The 16,021-nt window shown below is 48.4% G+C and overlaps 2 protein-coding genes and 1 pseudogene across 2 annotated transcripts; all 3 read right to left on the bottom strand.

Moving 5' to 3' along the window:
* Window positions 1-212: 212 nt before the first annotated feature.
* LOC112899395 (30S ribosomal protein S17, chloroplastic) lies at window positions 213-818 on the bottom strand. Its single transcript, XM_025967847.1, has one exon. The coding sequence runs from the start codon at window positions 746-748 to the stop codon at window positions 323-325; it is 426 nt and encodes a 141-aa protein (XP_025823632.1). The 5' UTR covers window positions 749-818; the 3' UTR covers window positions 213-322.
* A 6,218-nt stretch (window positions 819-7,036) lies between these two features.
* Window positions 7,037-9,167, bottom strand: LOC112900924 (annotated as a pseudogene).
* Window positions 9,168-12,559: 3,392 nt separating this feature from the next.
* On the bottom strand, window positions 12,560-15,897 carry LOC112900923. The gene is made up of 3 exons (XM_025969694.1): window positions 15,727-15,897; window positions 15,514-15,608; window positions 12,560-13,149 (listed from the first exon to the last, which is right to left on the bottom strand). Exons 1-3 carry the CDS (start codon window positions 15,895-15,897, stop codon window positions 12,648-12,650), a joined length of 768 nt encoding a protein of 255 aa, XP_025825479.1. The 3' UTR covers window positions 12,560-12,647.
* Between the last annotated feature and the right edge of the window lie 124 nt (window positions 15,898-16,021).

Here is a 16,021-nt window from a genome sequence, read left to right as displayed (position 1 = left end):
ATCTCTCTAAAATGTTTATGAGGCATCACGGTAGCCAATCATCTTGTTGACTGACTGACAGAACAAGAACAAAAATAAATAAACAAGTTTCTTTGACGTTATGCTGCCGCTGTAAGAGGAATAAAAATCGATCAAACACAAGCACTGTACGATGATGGTGGTGGCGAGATTAAAGGAAACGGGAAGGCGTACGCAAACATATGCATATGCAATAATAATAACAATAAGTTCCGCAGCCAAATTACACAACTTCTAGGGTGGTTGGTTCCGCAGGCAGGGCATCACAGGAGGAAATAAACATACAGGGAATGGAATGGGTACATTAAAGGCCCGTGGAGGGCGGTTGCGGCTGCTGCTGGTCGTCGTCGCCGTCGGCCTGCTGCGCCTGGAGCGGCGGGAGGAGCTGCGACTTGCGGCGGGTGTCGCGGGGCGGTAGCGGGACGGCGATGAAGTGCTTGGTCTTGGAGATGGGGCGGGAGCTGCGGAGCTCGACGACGTCGCCGACCTTGAACTGGTTGTCGGGGTCGTGCGCCTGGTACTTCTTCTTGATGCGCTCCCGGCGCTTGTACTTGGGGTGCGGCGCCAGGCGCACCACCTCCACGCCCACCGTCTTGTCCGCCTTGGTCGTCACCACCCGCCCCGTCAGCTGCTTCGCCGCCTCGATCCGGAGGCGACAGCCATTCCCCGGCTGCTGCAGCTGCGGTGAGACCCGCAGCGCCGGGGACACCAAGGGGGAGCTCAGCAGCATTCTACTAGCTCCTTTCTCAATCGCCGGGAGGGGAGGAAGGGGGAGGGGGAGAGGGAGGTGGAGAGGGATAAGGCAGGCAGGCTTTTATCTGCCTGCTTCTTTGGCTGACACCCTCCTCCCTCTCTCTGACCGGTGGGGCCCCAGAGGAGCACGTTCTATCGCCCCTTCTCTCCCATTCTCTCAAATGTCACATCAGCTAAGCAAGCGAGCGAGCGCCCTCGGAGGGTTCATCCTCACATGAAAGAACCATCCTCTGAAACTGAAATAGACTTTTCTCCTTTTAACAACAGATGCATACATTAGCGACTTCACCTGTTCACCGAAACAGTTGACCAGTATTATCCAATGTGCAGAAGCCAATAGTTATAAATTACTTAGAAAATCTTGAAGCTATCTATCTCAATTTTTTTAAACAACTTTAAATTTGTTTTTGTTAAAGAAGTTCAAAACTTTTTTGTAATTTATTTGTACATTTCCGCCTTTTTTATGTTATATATAAAAAATAGGTAGGGGGCTCCCTGCTGATTCCCTAAAAAAATGTAAAGTAATTTCATAAATTCTTTTATCCCACTATAGGAATATTAGATATTTTTTCATAATTCTTTTTTGTACCCTAGCCTATTTTGGTGAAGTTTAATTTTAAGACCTTAAATGCTACACATGTGTTTTTATGCAAAATGAGTTTCTCTCCATTTGTTATATCCCTATAAATAATTTCATGATTTTCTGAAGTGATTTTATAGTCGTTTTAGTCTTAAAAAAGAGAGGAGAGAGTCCACACGTTACTGTTCATATGAGTTAACTGACAAAGTGGACGGAAGTATCAAATAGTGAGTGAAAGTTGAAGTGTCAAATAGGAAAATTTTCAGCATCAAAAATGAAATTCTCAACTTCGCCAGTGTCAAATAGAAATTTTTTCTCAAACTATCTTAAAGAGGATTTGAACATTCAGCACAGAGACAAACAAAGGAACACACGGAAAGTTAGCTAGAATTGTATTTCTGAATAATGAACATTGTTGATACATATCATAGCTAACCAGCATTTGCCTCTGTACTAAAATCAATCTACAACTTCCCATGACAATTTTCACCTAAGCAACAGTAAGCAATCAAATCTAAAATTTACAATCCAACCAATTCCAACTATACCTTGAACAATGACATATCAAGCCCTTAAACTGTAGTTTCCATGTTCTTTAGTTGAAATTAAAATACCACAAATTGATATGTTGTGCTTGTCATGGTCCCTCTAACCATCCACTAAATCTGGAATGTTGATCTTGTGTTCAAGGTGAAAAACCAATGAGAAGGAATGGACACTATTCCTAGCTTACACAGTTTAACAACAATGACAAGGACATTCTAAAACGGCAGTGTTCGCATCTCTAAATTTGAGAATTGACATCAATGGCCTCCGTAAATGGCAGTTAAAAGGAAGTCATATGCTCATATGTACCAGGGTGTGTTCGTTTCCTACCCTCTAAATTTTAGACCCATCACATCAAAGAGAATCTTTTCATTTATAAGTATTAAATAAAGTCTAATTACAAATTTTTTTGCACAGATGGGTGCTAATTCGCGAGACAAATTTAATGAGCCTAATTAGTCCATAATTTGCTACAATGATGCTACGGTAATCATCCGCTAATCATGGACTAATATACCTCATTAGATTCGTCTCGCGAATTAGCCCTGGGGTTCTGCAATTAGTTTTGTAATTAGACTTTATTTAATACTTCTAAATGACAAGATTCTTTTTGATGTGACCCCTCTAAACTTTAGGCCCAAGAAACAAACACACCCCAGTCAAATGGTCCAATAATCTGTAAAGCTTCCTTTCCCATCAGAACCTTGCACCATTATTAAGAACCCGAGCTCCAAGGATCATTGATATTCAGAGTTAATTTAAAGGTTCCGTTGGCACCCTTTCACCCCCTCCCTTCTCTGTCATCCCCTCTCCGGCTCTCCCCACTCCTCCGGAGCAAAACGGCCACCCCTGGGGCGTGGCCGCCAAGGCCACCAACCTCCCCAGCATCTCACTTCCGTAGTACATCCGAGCCACGTTCTCCGCTTCCTACTTTTTCTCTCCAACAACAAGACAAAAGTCCAAAACCCTCTGAACCCGAAGGACGCATCCCCTCTCCCCTTCTTTTAGCAAAAAGCCACTTCAAAACCCTCTTGCTTGTCCATCATTCGCAGCCGGAGAGGAGACAGGGATTCTTTCCCCTTCCAGGCACCACCGGAGCAGCTACGTTGCTCCAACTTCCGGAGGTCCCATCCTTGTCTACACCGCGCGCCATCAAATTCTGTCCGCCGGTGATCACCCGACTGGCCGCAGGTACAAAAAATGAAGTCTTTACCTCATCTTGCGCGGGTTTCATGAGCAACGTCTACTCTTTGCGCAGATGGAGGAGGAGGAGGAGCTCACCCAGGTCCGGCTGCCGTGAAGTCTCCGCCCCGGGGCTCAGTCTCTATCGCAGATTCTTCCTAGGTACCTCTCCCTCTCCAGGAGTCGTTTCTGCTGTACTGCTTATCTGCGTCATCACGGTTTTCAAATGCACCTTGTTCCTCTGCAGATCCGACGTCCCCTCTCCCGGCCGCAAAGGAGTCGCCTTTGGCCGCAGCTGTGCAAGAATGTCGCCCCGGCGCCCGAAGCTCCTCCTACTGCGTCGGATCTCGTCGCGTCAGGTAACGGCCCATGGCCCATCCATTCCTCCTACTGCACGCACCGGCCGGCCCGGTAGTGTGATGATGCACTATTTTTTTTCAAACGTTAAAATTTCTATTTAGATCACAGACAGAGTACAGACTAGAAAACCTGTCGCGCCGTCTTGGAGGTAGCCAGCCAGGCAATTGTTATAACTCAACTTGTAAAAGTACACGTTTTCCTGAAATTTGATAAGTTGCCTTACTTTCCCAATAGACTTAGCATGGCTAGCTCCTGGTAAATAAGATTAATGAAATATTTCATTCCAAAACTTTGTTACATAGTCCAAATAATGTACAACGCAGTGCAACCTTCTATTTTTGGTAGAACAATCCCAGGGATAAGGTACTAAACTCTAGTTAGGTCATCCCTCATGGTTGCTGCCATAAAAAAGGTGTTTTTGTCAGTTGAATGGTAAGGATATGTTTAAACATCCAGTAAATGGCAAGGATCTTTCAACAATTTGCAACTACGATTGACCAGATCATGCATATCCTACTTGATCTAATAACAGTGTCTAATTTTTTAGTTGAACCTTCACCACTTGTAGCATATGTCCATCCACTATATATATGCCCAGCTGCCCACCTATATCCATGCATTCAAGAGGAGTGCAGAATTTAGATTATAATACTTGGAATACTTATAGAGGGGTTGAGCTCGAGTGGCTCCTTGCGCCCCCCTCTCACGCCGGCAGCCCAGCCTTCCTTTTGAAAAAAAATGAAAAGAAAAAGAATACTTGGAAAACTTTTATCAGTACAGGGAACATGCACTTAGTCAATGTTTTTCTTACGAAAAACAGAAACATACAGAATATCACTCTCCTACAACTCTTATCATACAAAAGGATCAGTGATCCCACTACAGAACCAAGGTGAATGCTTAAACAAAACTAAATCTTAGTGACTTACAATGACTGTGATTTTTATTTTGTTATAAACTGGTTAGAAAACAAGATCACAGTTTGAAAAAAATGCAAGAACATATAGCTAAACTGGCAAAACTGTAAATCCAATATAGAACATTGTGCTCCCGAATTAAAATTTCTTCTTTTGTATGATCTATGATGTGGGGAGGGGATTGCTGCACAAAAGAGAGCTGATGTTCTATTTCACTAAGTTGCTGGTTCAAGGGTTTTTTCTTTTTCACCCATTTTTTGAGAGAGGTAGTTAAATCCTTAGTGCGTTGATGAAATGGCTTACCATCAGCTTCTGTCCATGCTTGGATTGCCACTTCATGAAAGTCTTTTTCGCTCAGCCACCAGTTCTGAAATTTGAACTTAATTCCTCTTTGGCTTGGAGTAGCTAGGATTTGGAATCACCAAAATGGGGGTATGATCGCTGTACAACATTGGCAAGTGATGATGTACGATCTGATGTAGCGGATTGCTGGCGCTGGGGAATGGGGGGAATTTGAATAGCAGTCTTCTCTGGGATAACAAATGGTAAAGGATCACCCTTTCCTTTAAAAGACAACCCCAGCGAGGGCTGTGTGCTTGCATCTTCTTCATTGGAAATATTGCCGATTTTTGGTGCTGCCGCTACTTTGACATTTGGTTTGATTGGTGAAATGAACCCAACCATTGTGCAGCTTTCTGCTTTCAGGGCATGTTTGCATTCATCATCGATCGACGATGTGGGCTGGGTTTCATTCATCATCATCTTTCCTAGGCTGCTAGCTGCATTTTATTGCTATCAACAGTCCTACATTCATGATTATGAAATGATTCTAAAAAAGCTTGCTAATATGTCATCTAATTTTGGTACAGGTGCGAGGCGCTGCTTGCTGCTGTGGCATGGAGGCTAGCACTACCGTACCCTCAGTTGCTTAACTTGTTTGCACCAAGGCGGACCCGCTTGGAGGTAAGCAGCCACAAACTTATTTGTACCAAGATGGCGGCAGTGTCATAAGATGTTTGCACCAAGGCAGACCCTCGGTTGCGGAACTTGTTTTGTTTGCATTAAGGCAGACACGCTGCTGCTCATTATGAGACTCAGCCAAAAAAAAAAAAGCTGATCATTGTCTTCTAAATGCTGCTAATTTTTCTACACATGGTGTCTCATTGTGCAGGACGTCCCTAGGCTAGATTTCAATGTCAGCAACGCTGCTGCTGATTTGGCCACCTCCCAGGAGGCGCGGCTTCGTCGTGCCAGGGCCATGGCCCCGGTGCTGCTCGGTGATCGGCTTATACCAGTTCTCCCCCTTGCAAACCCGTTCACTATTCCTGCGACCGGTTCATCCTGCATCAGCCATCACGGCATCGTGCTGCATATTGCAATATCACGCGCAAGGTGTTGCTTTTCTTCCGTGATACTGATCTGTACTTCGCCGGCTTTCGTCGCGCAGTGGTGACTGTGTTGCCTGACGGGTCCCTACAAGAGGATTGGGGTAACTGCTTCATATTTAACGATATAGTCAAACAGGTTCCAAGCTTCATGAATGCGGTTAAGATGGGAATTGGATCAGCTCACCCGAGCATAAGGTAAGACAACTTGATCTTTGCCCGCAGCGTTCTTTATTGTAGTAGACTGACTTACCTGTGTCAAATTCAGTAATCTCCCAGGTCCCGATGCTATGGAGGACATCTTCTACACGTTGGCAGGATTTGAAGATCCAGTCTATATCCACCAGACAACCGAAAACAACGTGACAACAAGAGAGGTGAGAGGACTGACTGAGGCTTTGAAACACGAGCTGGAGCTGGCGGTCAGCAGCATTATCTTAATTTTCTGTGAGGCCCTAAGATTGAGATCCCTTTACAATGCTGACCACGCCGCCCTTCAGGGGCCCGACTACGTAACCCCTCTTCCTAGTAGGCTATGGATTCTGCTCCACTCATGGGGGAAATTGTCCGAGCACGTGCTGAGGATGAGGAAGCGGAGAACGATGACACTGGACAGTGCCCTACCACAGAAGCCCGAGTTCTTGGCCCACGACTTCCCAACCATGACCCTGGATGATTTGATTGGGCCAGCTGGGGAGCTTCTGTTGTGCAAGCTTGACGTGTATGAAATCATCAAACCAGATCATTTGGAGAGGCGCTCTAAGGAGCGAGGTGCAAGGACCAACTTGACTGAACCTAATTTGTAGAGCCAGCTGCACCAGGAGGAATGGGGCGAGGAGGAGGAAGGGGAGGAGGCAGAGGAGGAAGGGGACCGGGACTGGAGCAAGGAGCAGCAGGAGGAGGAAGGGGAGGAGGCAGAGGTGGAGGAAGGGGGCCGGCACTGGAGCAAGCAGCAGCACCAGGAGGAAGGGGACCGGGACTGCAGCAAGCAGCAGGAGGAGGAAGGGGAGGAGGCAGAGGAGGAGGAAGGGGAAGAGGCAGAGGAGGATGAATGTGCATCTATTTGTGTTTTAGTTTAATTCTGAGTAGAGACGTCTGCTTCTGCTTCTTAACCTCTCCTGTTTTTTTTTTGTTTTTTTTGTAAGAACTTGCATTCAAGAAAGATTATGGAGAAAACTTTTCAATTTGTCGGTGTTATTACATTGAGCATAGCTGTTTAGCTTTCTTGAGGAGTGCTACTCACAGACTGCGCCGTCGACGACGCCGAGCCAGCGGTGCTAGCGCGAGGCTGCACCTCACGCGCTCCAACACGTCCTCGCCGACCAAGGTCGAAGAAGATGAAGCCCAGCGCCAGCACCGCCACCAGCGTGCACACCGTCCAGCAAGCGAAGAGCTGCTGCGTTCTTGAAGAAGCGCTGCGACATCACCGGCATCGCCGACCTTGCGATGAAGTAGCCCGAGAAGAGGAAGAAGGACCCCATCACCCCCTGGATCGCCGCGTTCCCCACCACGAAGTCCGGCGCCGCCGCCGCGAAGCACACCACCACCGAGTTCGCCGTGTACAGGATCAGCCACACCACCAGCAGGAAGTAGCCGAACGCCGCCGCCGTGCGCCGCAGCCCCGCCAGCCAGTACACCGGCGCCGCGAACACCACGGCCAGCGCCAGCTGGAAGGGCAGGAACACCACCACGTTCGCCACCGCGTACGACGACACGCGGTACGCCCCAGACGACGTATCCTTCGCCAGGATCTCGCGCTCCTGCAGGAAGATGGGCAGCGCCTCCGTCGTGGACGACAGCAGGAAGGTGAGCAGGAAGGCGAAGAGGCCCACGCGCTCCGCCACCTTGTCCTCGCCGAGGTCGTAGAAGATGGAGCCCAGCGCTAGCCCAGCCACCAGCATGCACATGGTGCGGTGCGGCACGCGAAGAGCTGCCGCGTCCGCGCCACGTTCTTGAAGAAGCGCTGCGTCAGCACCGCCACCTCGCGCGCCCGCGAATTGGCGTACCGGCTGCTGCCGCCCGTGGCCGTGGGGACAGCCATGGTGGGAGTGTCCTCGTCGGCCACCTGCTTGCTGTGCAGCTGGAACAGCTGCTGCAGCGTGCACCGGGAGGACGCCGGCGCGGGCTGGGGAGGCGGCGCCTGCTGCAGACCGTCGGCGCTGATGAGGCGGTGGTGAGCGCGGAGCGCGTCGACCGAGTCGATGGAGAACTCGACGGCGTCGACGTGCGGGGGCAGGCGGAGGCCCGCGTCGGCGAGCAGGGAGCGTAGCTGATCGACGGTGCCGTGGTGGAGGACGGAGCCGGCGGCCAGGAGGAGGACGGAGTCGAACATCTTGACGATGCGCGCGCCCGGCTGGTGGATGCTGAGCAGCACGGTGCGGCCTCGCGTCTCGGCCATGGCGCGGAGCGCGCCGACGATCTGGAGCGCGGAGGCGCTGTCGAGGCCTGAGGTGGGCTCGTCGAGGATGAGCACCGCAGGGTCGTGGACGCCCTCTACGCCGATGGAGACGCGCCTCCGCTCTCCGCCGGAGAGGTCCTTGATCCTTGTGGCGGCGACGCGGCGCAGGGTGAGGTCGTCGAGGAGGGCTTCGCAGCGGTGAAGTAGCCGGAGACGCGGCGGAGGTCGCCGCTGGCGGGGAGGGGGAGAGGCGGCCGGCGAGGATCTCGAGAAGGGTGGACTTGCCGGCGCCGCTGGGGCCGACGATGGCGAGCAGCTCGCCGGGGCGAGCGCGGCAGGGGACGTTGCGGAGCACGTGGCGGACGCCGTTGATGAGGTGGCGGTGGTCTTGGGCGTCGTCTGTTGGAAATAATCATGACTTGAATTAGTTTTGAGTCTTGCATATAGGATAGATTTGTTCTAATCACGTCATGTATTAGACGTGTTTGCATTAGCTTGTGGCCGGAAGCGTGTTAAGTTCACGTTGTGGTCAGAGAAGTAGATCCTGTTTGGATACAAAGTAGTCAAATAAATACTACAGTTTTACAAAATATTTTGGTTTATAAAAGTGGGCGTTTGGATTGTGGTTTTAAAAATGGTAGTATTGTCAAAATCGCCGGAGTTTAAGAAACTTCACTCCAAACCTCTTTTTTCTAAATTATAAGACTATAGTTTTCTAAAACCCCAACATCAAACATACCCTTAGTCTGTTAGTTTGGCTAACGCGTAGGCCGCATGCATCTGTTAGTGGAGTTAGTCTTCAGGTTGTTAGCTGCATCAGCCATCAGCCATCAGCATAGGGTCGCGCGTCTCATGCGGATCGTGGAGTCACGACATGCAACAGTTAGCGGCTATGCATGTGGATCGTGCGGCGTGTGCGAGAGACTCGGACCACCAGGACGTTGCTCACCGCTGCCGCCCCCAGATTCGCAGCACCCGCCGCTTCCTGTGGCCGTGCTCGTGGTCGTGGGCAGCCTCCACCTCGCCATAGTCGCCCCTCAGCTCGTCGGGAGCAGCCTGGTCGTGGGCAGCCTCCACCTCGCCATGCATGTCCACCCCTCACCTCGCCATAACTGGAGGAGTGGCATTGGGGCAAAGCAGGGGATCGAGGAGGAGGGGATGAGGGAAGCATGGCGTTCCCTCTCTCTCTGCCCGGCTGCTCAGCTTGGGTGCGGCTCTGCCAGAGCAGGGGCCCGCGTGGGGACGCGGTGGTGCTCGAGGGATGGATGAGAGCTCGGATGAGAGATGGAGTTGGGATGGAGGGAGGTTAGGGATGACGGGTGGACCCCAGCTGTCATAGGAAATGGAGGTAGCAGGGACTAGTAGACTGGTTGGGGGGCAAAAGGGTCATTTCATATCATCCGGACACGCTGGACATTCAAGTTGTCATGCCACGTATGTAAAATTGGCACGTAAGAAGTACTCTATCTCCAATGGTAAAAATGTATGAATAATTCTAAAACTAGCATTTTTAAGGTAAAATACACGTTTTGGTTCCTTAACTTAACTTGTCCTGGTTCCTTAACTAAGGTTAAATTCATCCCTTAACTTTTAAAAAGACTAATTTAGTCCCTCAATTTTTATTTTGATCAAGTTCATCCTTATACTAATTTGATGCTCCATAATACCGTGAGACTAATGCAAAAAATCCTTTTTACCCTTGATTATTTCCTCTTCTTCACAATTTGCATGTTGAGCAGTGGTGCGGAAAGTTGATCAAATGTTATGCTGTTCTTATGTGATCTAGATTAAGGGATATTTGGTTCCTCTGGCCCGTCACATCGAATATTTGATGCTAATTAGAAGTATTAAATATAGATTAATGATAAAATAAATTCCATAACCCCTACGCTTATTCGCGAGACGAATCTAATAAACTTAATTAGTTCGTGATTAGATCATGTGATGCTACAGTAAACATGTGCTAATCATGAATTAATTAGACTGAATAGATTCGTCTCATGAATAAGCTCTAGGCTTATACAGTTAGTTTTATAATTAGCTTATATTTAGTCTTTCTATTTGGCATTGAAACATTTGATGTGATAGAGCTTAAAAGAAGCCCCAGAGAACCAAACACCCCCTAAATTAAATATGAAGGGCACTTATGAGAGACAACAAACCAGGAGACAGTGGATCTGTTGTGCCCTATTATTGATTAATTACAACGATACAACAGTGGAAATTGAGTAGGAGAAAGAGCTAAGGGTAAAAATTATTTTTCACATCGGTCTCATATTAGTAGGGAGAGCCACATCAGCATAAGGACAAATTTAACCTAAAAATAAAAGTTGTGGGACTGGATTAGTCAATCTAAAAGTTGAGGGACCAACTTGACCCTTGGAGCAAAGTTGGAGGACTAAGTTGGAGCAAATTAAATATCCCTCGTTTTTCTTGCGTCCACATATTTCAATGCATGCCAATTTTGCAGAAAGAACCCGCTCGGGTCGAGTTGCATAGGCTAAAAAGGCAGAGGCCCTAGGGAAGAACCAGATAGGCCGCTCGGGTCAAGTTGCAAAGGCTAAAAAGGCCGGCCCCCAGGGAACCAGACAGGCCTAGCCTCGGCCTGGTTTAGGTTGATTTATTTATTGGGGCTCCGGGACCGGGATCAGGTGCAGTCGTAGTAACGACTGCAACTTTAGCGGTCGTAAGCTCGCAGCACAGATGCCGTCAAAATGTGATGCAACGTCTCCGTGTAAAAGAGCACTGTTCGTCCTCTTCCTTTCTCCCGCACGATTCTCCTTTCTCCTGTGTGAACTTGATTGCGATCATGGAACTAGCATGATCGATCTTCGTGGAAAGGGGGCTCCATCTTAGGGCTAGCATGCAGATTTGGGGGAACTTGGTGTTGCAACCGTGAGCTCGATTCAGGCCATGTGAACTTAATTTTGCCTGTGCACGTACGATTTGGGCAGCACAACTTGCTTATCTTGGTTGTTAGGAAATCAGAGGGAGGGCACGTATTACATACCTCTCATTATATACTCCCTTCTTTCCAAATGGTACGTCGTTTTGGCAAATCTTTTGCTACGTATTAAGATATAATGTTTATCTAGATGTACAGCTAAAATTATATATCTAGATTTACCAAAACGAACTATAATTTAGAATGGAGGGAGCAGCTAGCTAGAGTTAGACTAACCCTAGCAGGCATTGTTACTCGCTTATCTGCAGACCTCTACTATCTTCTACAGTAGTTTGGAGGAGGCTGTGGCTGGTAAACGTTTGTTCAGGGAGTATATATGCATGATTGGATACACCAAGTAGATTAATAGATTGCTACTGCAACTTAAGTGGTAGCACCAACATCTGCCGTCCAAGAATGAACCAATGCTCCAGATTGATTGCTGGCCTACCCCTTCTTCCTTGCCCTCTCAAGACTCTTCTTCCTCCTCTATGCCACGGCGATTTGGCTCCAGGCTTCCTCATCTATCCACAGCACCAAAACTCCAAAAGTAAATCACGGCAGATAAAAACAGCAGGTGTGTTGTTCGATTGTTCCAGTACTGACCATGGCCAAGTTCCTTGGAGCTTCTGATGTCAATCAATCTGCCCATGGCCAAGAGCACGCTGCTGGGTGAGATGGTTGGGTGCATAACTCATGGCCTGTTCGTGTGGGCGTCGAGGACGCCGCCGAGCTTGGTGGCCGGCAAGTAGTGGCCGTCTTGTCTTGTTGCCACCGCAGGAGTAATAGCTCAGGGGAGGTGATCAGCGGCATGGCAAGCGCCATGAGGTAGCTATGGTGATAGAGTCGCCTTTGCAGCTTGTGCTTGGAACTCGGAGCGGGACTTGGGTTGAATGCAGTGGATGGAGGAGGAAGGAGAGTCCGGGGAGGGGAAAGAAGAAGCAGAGGTGGGCCAGCAGCAATCCGGAGCGTTGGTTGGTTCTCGACCGAATGATAGGCGTCGCTGGCCTGTCACTGCCGTAGTGTCATTATCCATGCCTTGATATATCGGTCAAACGATATATTTCTCTGGCAGCTTGACTCGCGAGAGCTCTGGCGTCCGGAGTGACCCCTAGCGAGGCCCTGCTAATCGTCACCACGCAATTCATTTCTTCCATAGCCCATTCTCAAATCTGCTAAGCAAGCGCTCGGTTCATCCTCAGATGAAAAAGAACCATCCTCTGAAACAGACTTTTCTTTTAACAAAAAAAATAAAAAGTGAACAGAGTTCATATTGCCAGACAGGAGATAACACATTATTCAGCTGCTGGCAACACAAGGTTATATGTGTGTGTAAATTCAGCATGGCAATATATACATGATAAAAAGTAAAATAAATCTAAACGATAAAGTAGAAGTACTACCTCCATTCCAAATTATACAACGTTTTGGCGATTTTGAGATACATCTAGATATACGCTATGTCTAGATACATAGTAAAAACTATGTATTTTAAAAGGCGAAAACAACCTATAATTTTGTAACGGAGGGGGTAATATATACATTAGCAACTTCACATGTTTACTCAAACAATTGACCAAGCAACAGTAATATCCAATGTGCAGAAGCCAACACCAAGAATGCCATGGCTTGCACCATCCTTCTTAAGCTTGAATACCTTCTTCTTGCCCACGACAATTTCTTCACCTCGGCCTGCCTTCACACAAACCTCCAACTTTCCATTAATCTCGACCGACGTGACACATCGCGAAAGCCTGATACTGCCATCACGAGCAACATGGACTCTATCATCCCCAGAATCAACTAGGATGACTTCTGCCTCACCTATGCTGGCTGTGCAGGCAGCAAATTGGGCACGGAAACCATCTGGCCATGACCCCGTCTTGACTCGCACGAATATAGTTGCCTCCACCGAATGAACGATATGGCCAATTTCAAAGCCCAACGTACTAAGCTTGCTTGCGTAATCATTTTTAATGAGTTCTGACTGAAGTGATGTAAAGTTGATGTGACGTACTGCTAGAAAGCTCAAACACTCATCCTCAGCTTGGGTAATGCCGATCAACCTCAAAGGTCACAGGATCCACCAATACAACAGCACGCGTAGGACCTGTCAGCTTCAAATACGGAACCTATATGCAGCACCATCAAATACATACTAGGGTGTGTTCGTTTCGCATCAGAGGGGTCTAAAATATACATTCATAAATTAGAGGTATAAACATTTTAGAGGTATATTAGAGGGGTGTTCGTTACGGCCTCTAAAACCACGGCACGGCCGGAGCGCCTAACGCGCGCACGCGGGGGGAGGAGCACGCGGGCGGGAGCAGGGGCGGCGGCGCGGCTTGTGGGGAGGAGCAGGGGGCGGGGCGGCGGCGCGCGGGGGAGGAGCAGGGGCGGCGGCGCGGGGGCGTGGGGGGAGAGAGGGGGCGGCGGCGGCGGCGGTGCGGGGGAGGAGCACGCGGGCGGCGGCGGCGGGGGAGGCGCCGCGGCGGGGGGGGGGGGGAGCAGGGGCGGCTGCGGGGCGGCGGGGGAGGGGCCGCGGGCGCAGGCGGGGGAGGAGCTCGCGGGCGGCGGCGGCGGGGGGAGGGAGGAGCTCGCGGGCGGCGGTGGCGGGGGAGGCGCCGCGGCGGGGGAGGGGCCGCGTCGGGGGGGGGGGGGGGAGGAGCAGGGGCGGCGGCGGGGGAGGCGCCGCGGCGGGAAGGGGCGGCGGCGGGGAGGGGCCGCGGGCGACAGGCGCGGCGGCGGGGATTAGAGGCTGTTAGAGGGGTCGTGGCCTATAAAATTTCTGGACCTCTAAATGTCCTATCAGAGCGGTTTTAGAGGGCCGTTCGGATCCCAGCCTCTAAAGTTTAGAGGTTTTGGACTTTAGAGGCTGGAAACGAACGGACGGGCGTGTTCGTTTCCTGCCCTCTAAATTTTAGACCCATCACATCAAAGAGAATCTTGTCATTTAGAAGTATTAAATAAAGTCTAATTATAAAACTTTTTGCACAGATGGGTGCTAATTCACGAGACAAATTTAATGAGCCTAATTAATCCATAATTTGCCACAGTGATGCTACAGTAATCATCCGCTAATCATGGACTAATATACCTCATTAGATTCGTCTCGCGAATTAGCACTGGGCTTCTGCAATTAGTTTTATAATTAGACTTTATTTAATACTTCTAAATGACAAGATTCTCTTTGATGTGACCCTCTAAACTTTAGACCCTAGAAAACGAACACACCCTAAGTAAACTTGAATCATGAGGTTACCAGCATAACAAACAATACACAACATTACAAAATCAATATTGCAAACACACACGAAGTGCACAACAGAAAAGACGCCATAAATTTATTAGTTTGACGATGATGCATTATTGACAAACAAAAAACAGCACATCTGTGCATAAATCATGCATGTACCCATTCATGAGGGGTTTTTTTTGCCTAGTGAACAAGGTTGAAACATTTTCAAGAGAACTCAGAATATATGTCAGCCACAATTAAATTTTAACTCAGACATATCATATTCGTTTCCAACAGATTGGAGGGAGGGGAGTAAGCCAGAGAGCATGTACAAGTTTGAAGGAAAACTTCCTAGCTAGAGGCCTCCCTATTAGGTAACACAACATGAATGTGCTCCATATGTTATGGAACTCCAAATGTGTCGAGAAAGTAATTAGTTCAATCTAATAAGAGTGCCGGCTTGATTAGTAAATAGTTATTTGCTTCTCTTATTATCAAACCCAGACATTTGACCAAATCTTAGGGTTTCGCAAATTGGTATAGTTGAAGCACAGTGTGTAAATTCTAAAGAAGAACTAAAAACTGATCACGATGTATAACTTGCTTTCCTCTTCATATCAAAAGCTGGTTCCTGGCGGAATTAAAGGATCAAGTAAGATAGTTTAGTGCAGAGGAACGGTAGCATGGTGATGAACTCTAAGCATGCTGGCTTGGTAATGAGTAATGACAACACTTAGGGCAGACAGGGAAGTTGGTGGAAACTATGATTTCTTCGTCAGGGAGCAAAGCAAGAAGCAACAATCAAGGCAGTGAATGACTGGTAAGAAATGATACAAACCTCTTGGTTAAGATCATATTGCGATTGTGATCAACTACATCGCGTACAGCAACCTTGCCAAACACATGGAGCGGCCACTGTAAATTCCCCCTTATCCTTGCAACTTTGATTGAAAATATCTGCAGTGTAGTGGTTGGCGTAGAAGACTGATACAAATCAGGCTTCTTGTACGTGAAACGCATGTTAGGGATCTTTGCTGCAAGTAGATTTGAAATTAAGTTAAGATGCAAGTAAATTTATACTCTACTGAGTTAAGAAGGAGCTCAGCAGGGACAATAATTAAAAATGGTATCTCAATTATCACTTTTGATCTATCAAGTTCTGATCCTAGCACATAGCACATATAATGGTTACGACTGGAACCTCTTCACAAACTTGAAACATATCTCATCAATGCCAAATTCAAAGGAGGCAAGAGATGCAGCCAAACATTCATATTTGTTGCTAAGCTGAAGAAACAGTGCCAGGATAGATGGATATAGATCGAGGTACCAAATCAGATACAGGTCCCTTCCATGGATCGGATCGGGGAGAATAAAAACTACTCACTCGTGTCTTCGAAGTTACCGAAGTAGTGGGAATATAGACTGATTCAGGTCTCCCTAAAACTGCTTGCTTGGGCGGCTTACAAGGAGTCGCCCCCTCTTCTTCTTCAAAGTCCACCTCTGCCACCTTGGTTTCCGCCTCCCTCTTCTCTCCCGCAGCAGCCGATCGATTCGATTCAACCACGTCGACCATCACCGATTGATTGGAATCGTCGCCGCACTGTTCTCTGAGTGTATGAAACTCTAGCTCGGGTGGTCGATGCGCGAGCAAACTTCACCTTTGCCTCCTAAAACACTCCCCCCCCCCCCCCACACAC

Source organism: Panicum hallii, chromosome 7 (genome assembly GCF_002211085.1).
Source record: "Panicum hallii strain FIL2 chromosome 7, PHallii_v3.1, whole genome shotgun sequence".
Classification (NCBI taxonomy): domain Eukaryota; kingdom Viridiplantae; phylum Streptophyta; class Magnoliopsida; order Poales; family Poaceae; genus Panicum; species Panicum hallii.
The sequence above is the reverse complement of the archived record's forward strand: the minus strand, read 5'-3'. Positions and strand labels throughout refer to the sequence as shown.

What these genes read in the sequence shown, in the direction of transcription:
- LOC112899395 (XM_025967847.1), bottom strand. Translation starts at nt 748, where the DNA reads ATGCTGCTGAGCTCCCCCTTGGTGTCCCCGGCGCTGCGGGTCTCACCG.
- LOC112900923 (XM_025969694.1), bottom strand. Translation starts at nt 15,897, where the DNA reads ATGGTCGACGTGGTTGAATCGAATCGATCGGCTGCTGCGGGAGAGAAG. An exon ending in TCTATATTCCCACTACTTCG is followed by an intron (nt 15,609 to 15,726) that starts GTAACTTCGAAG and finishes CTGTTTCTTCAG; the next exon opens with CTTAGCAACAAATATGAATG. An exon ending in TTTGTGAAGAGGTTCCAGTC is followed by an intron (nt 13,150 to 15,513) that starts GTAACCATTATA and finishes GTGACCTTTGAG; the next exon opens with GTTGATCGGCATTACCCAAG.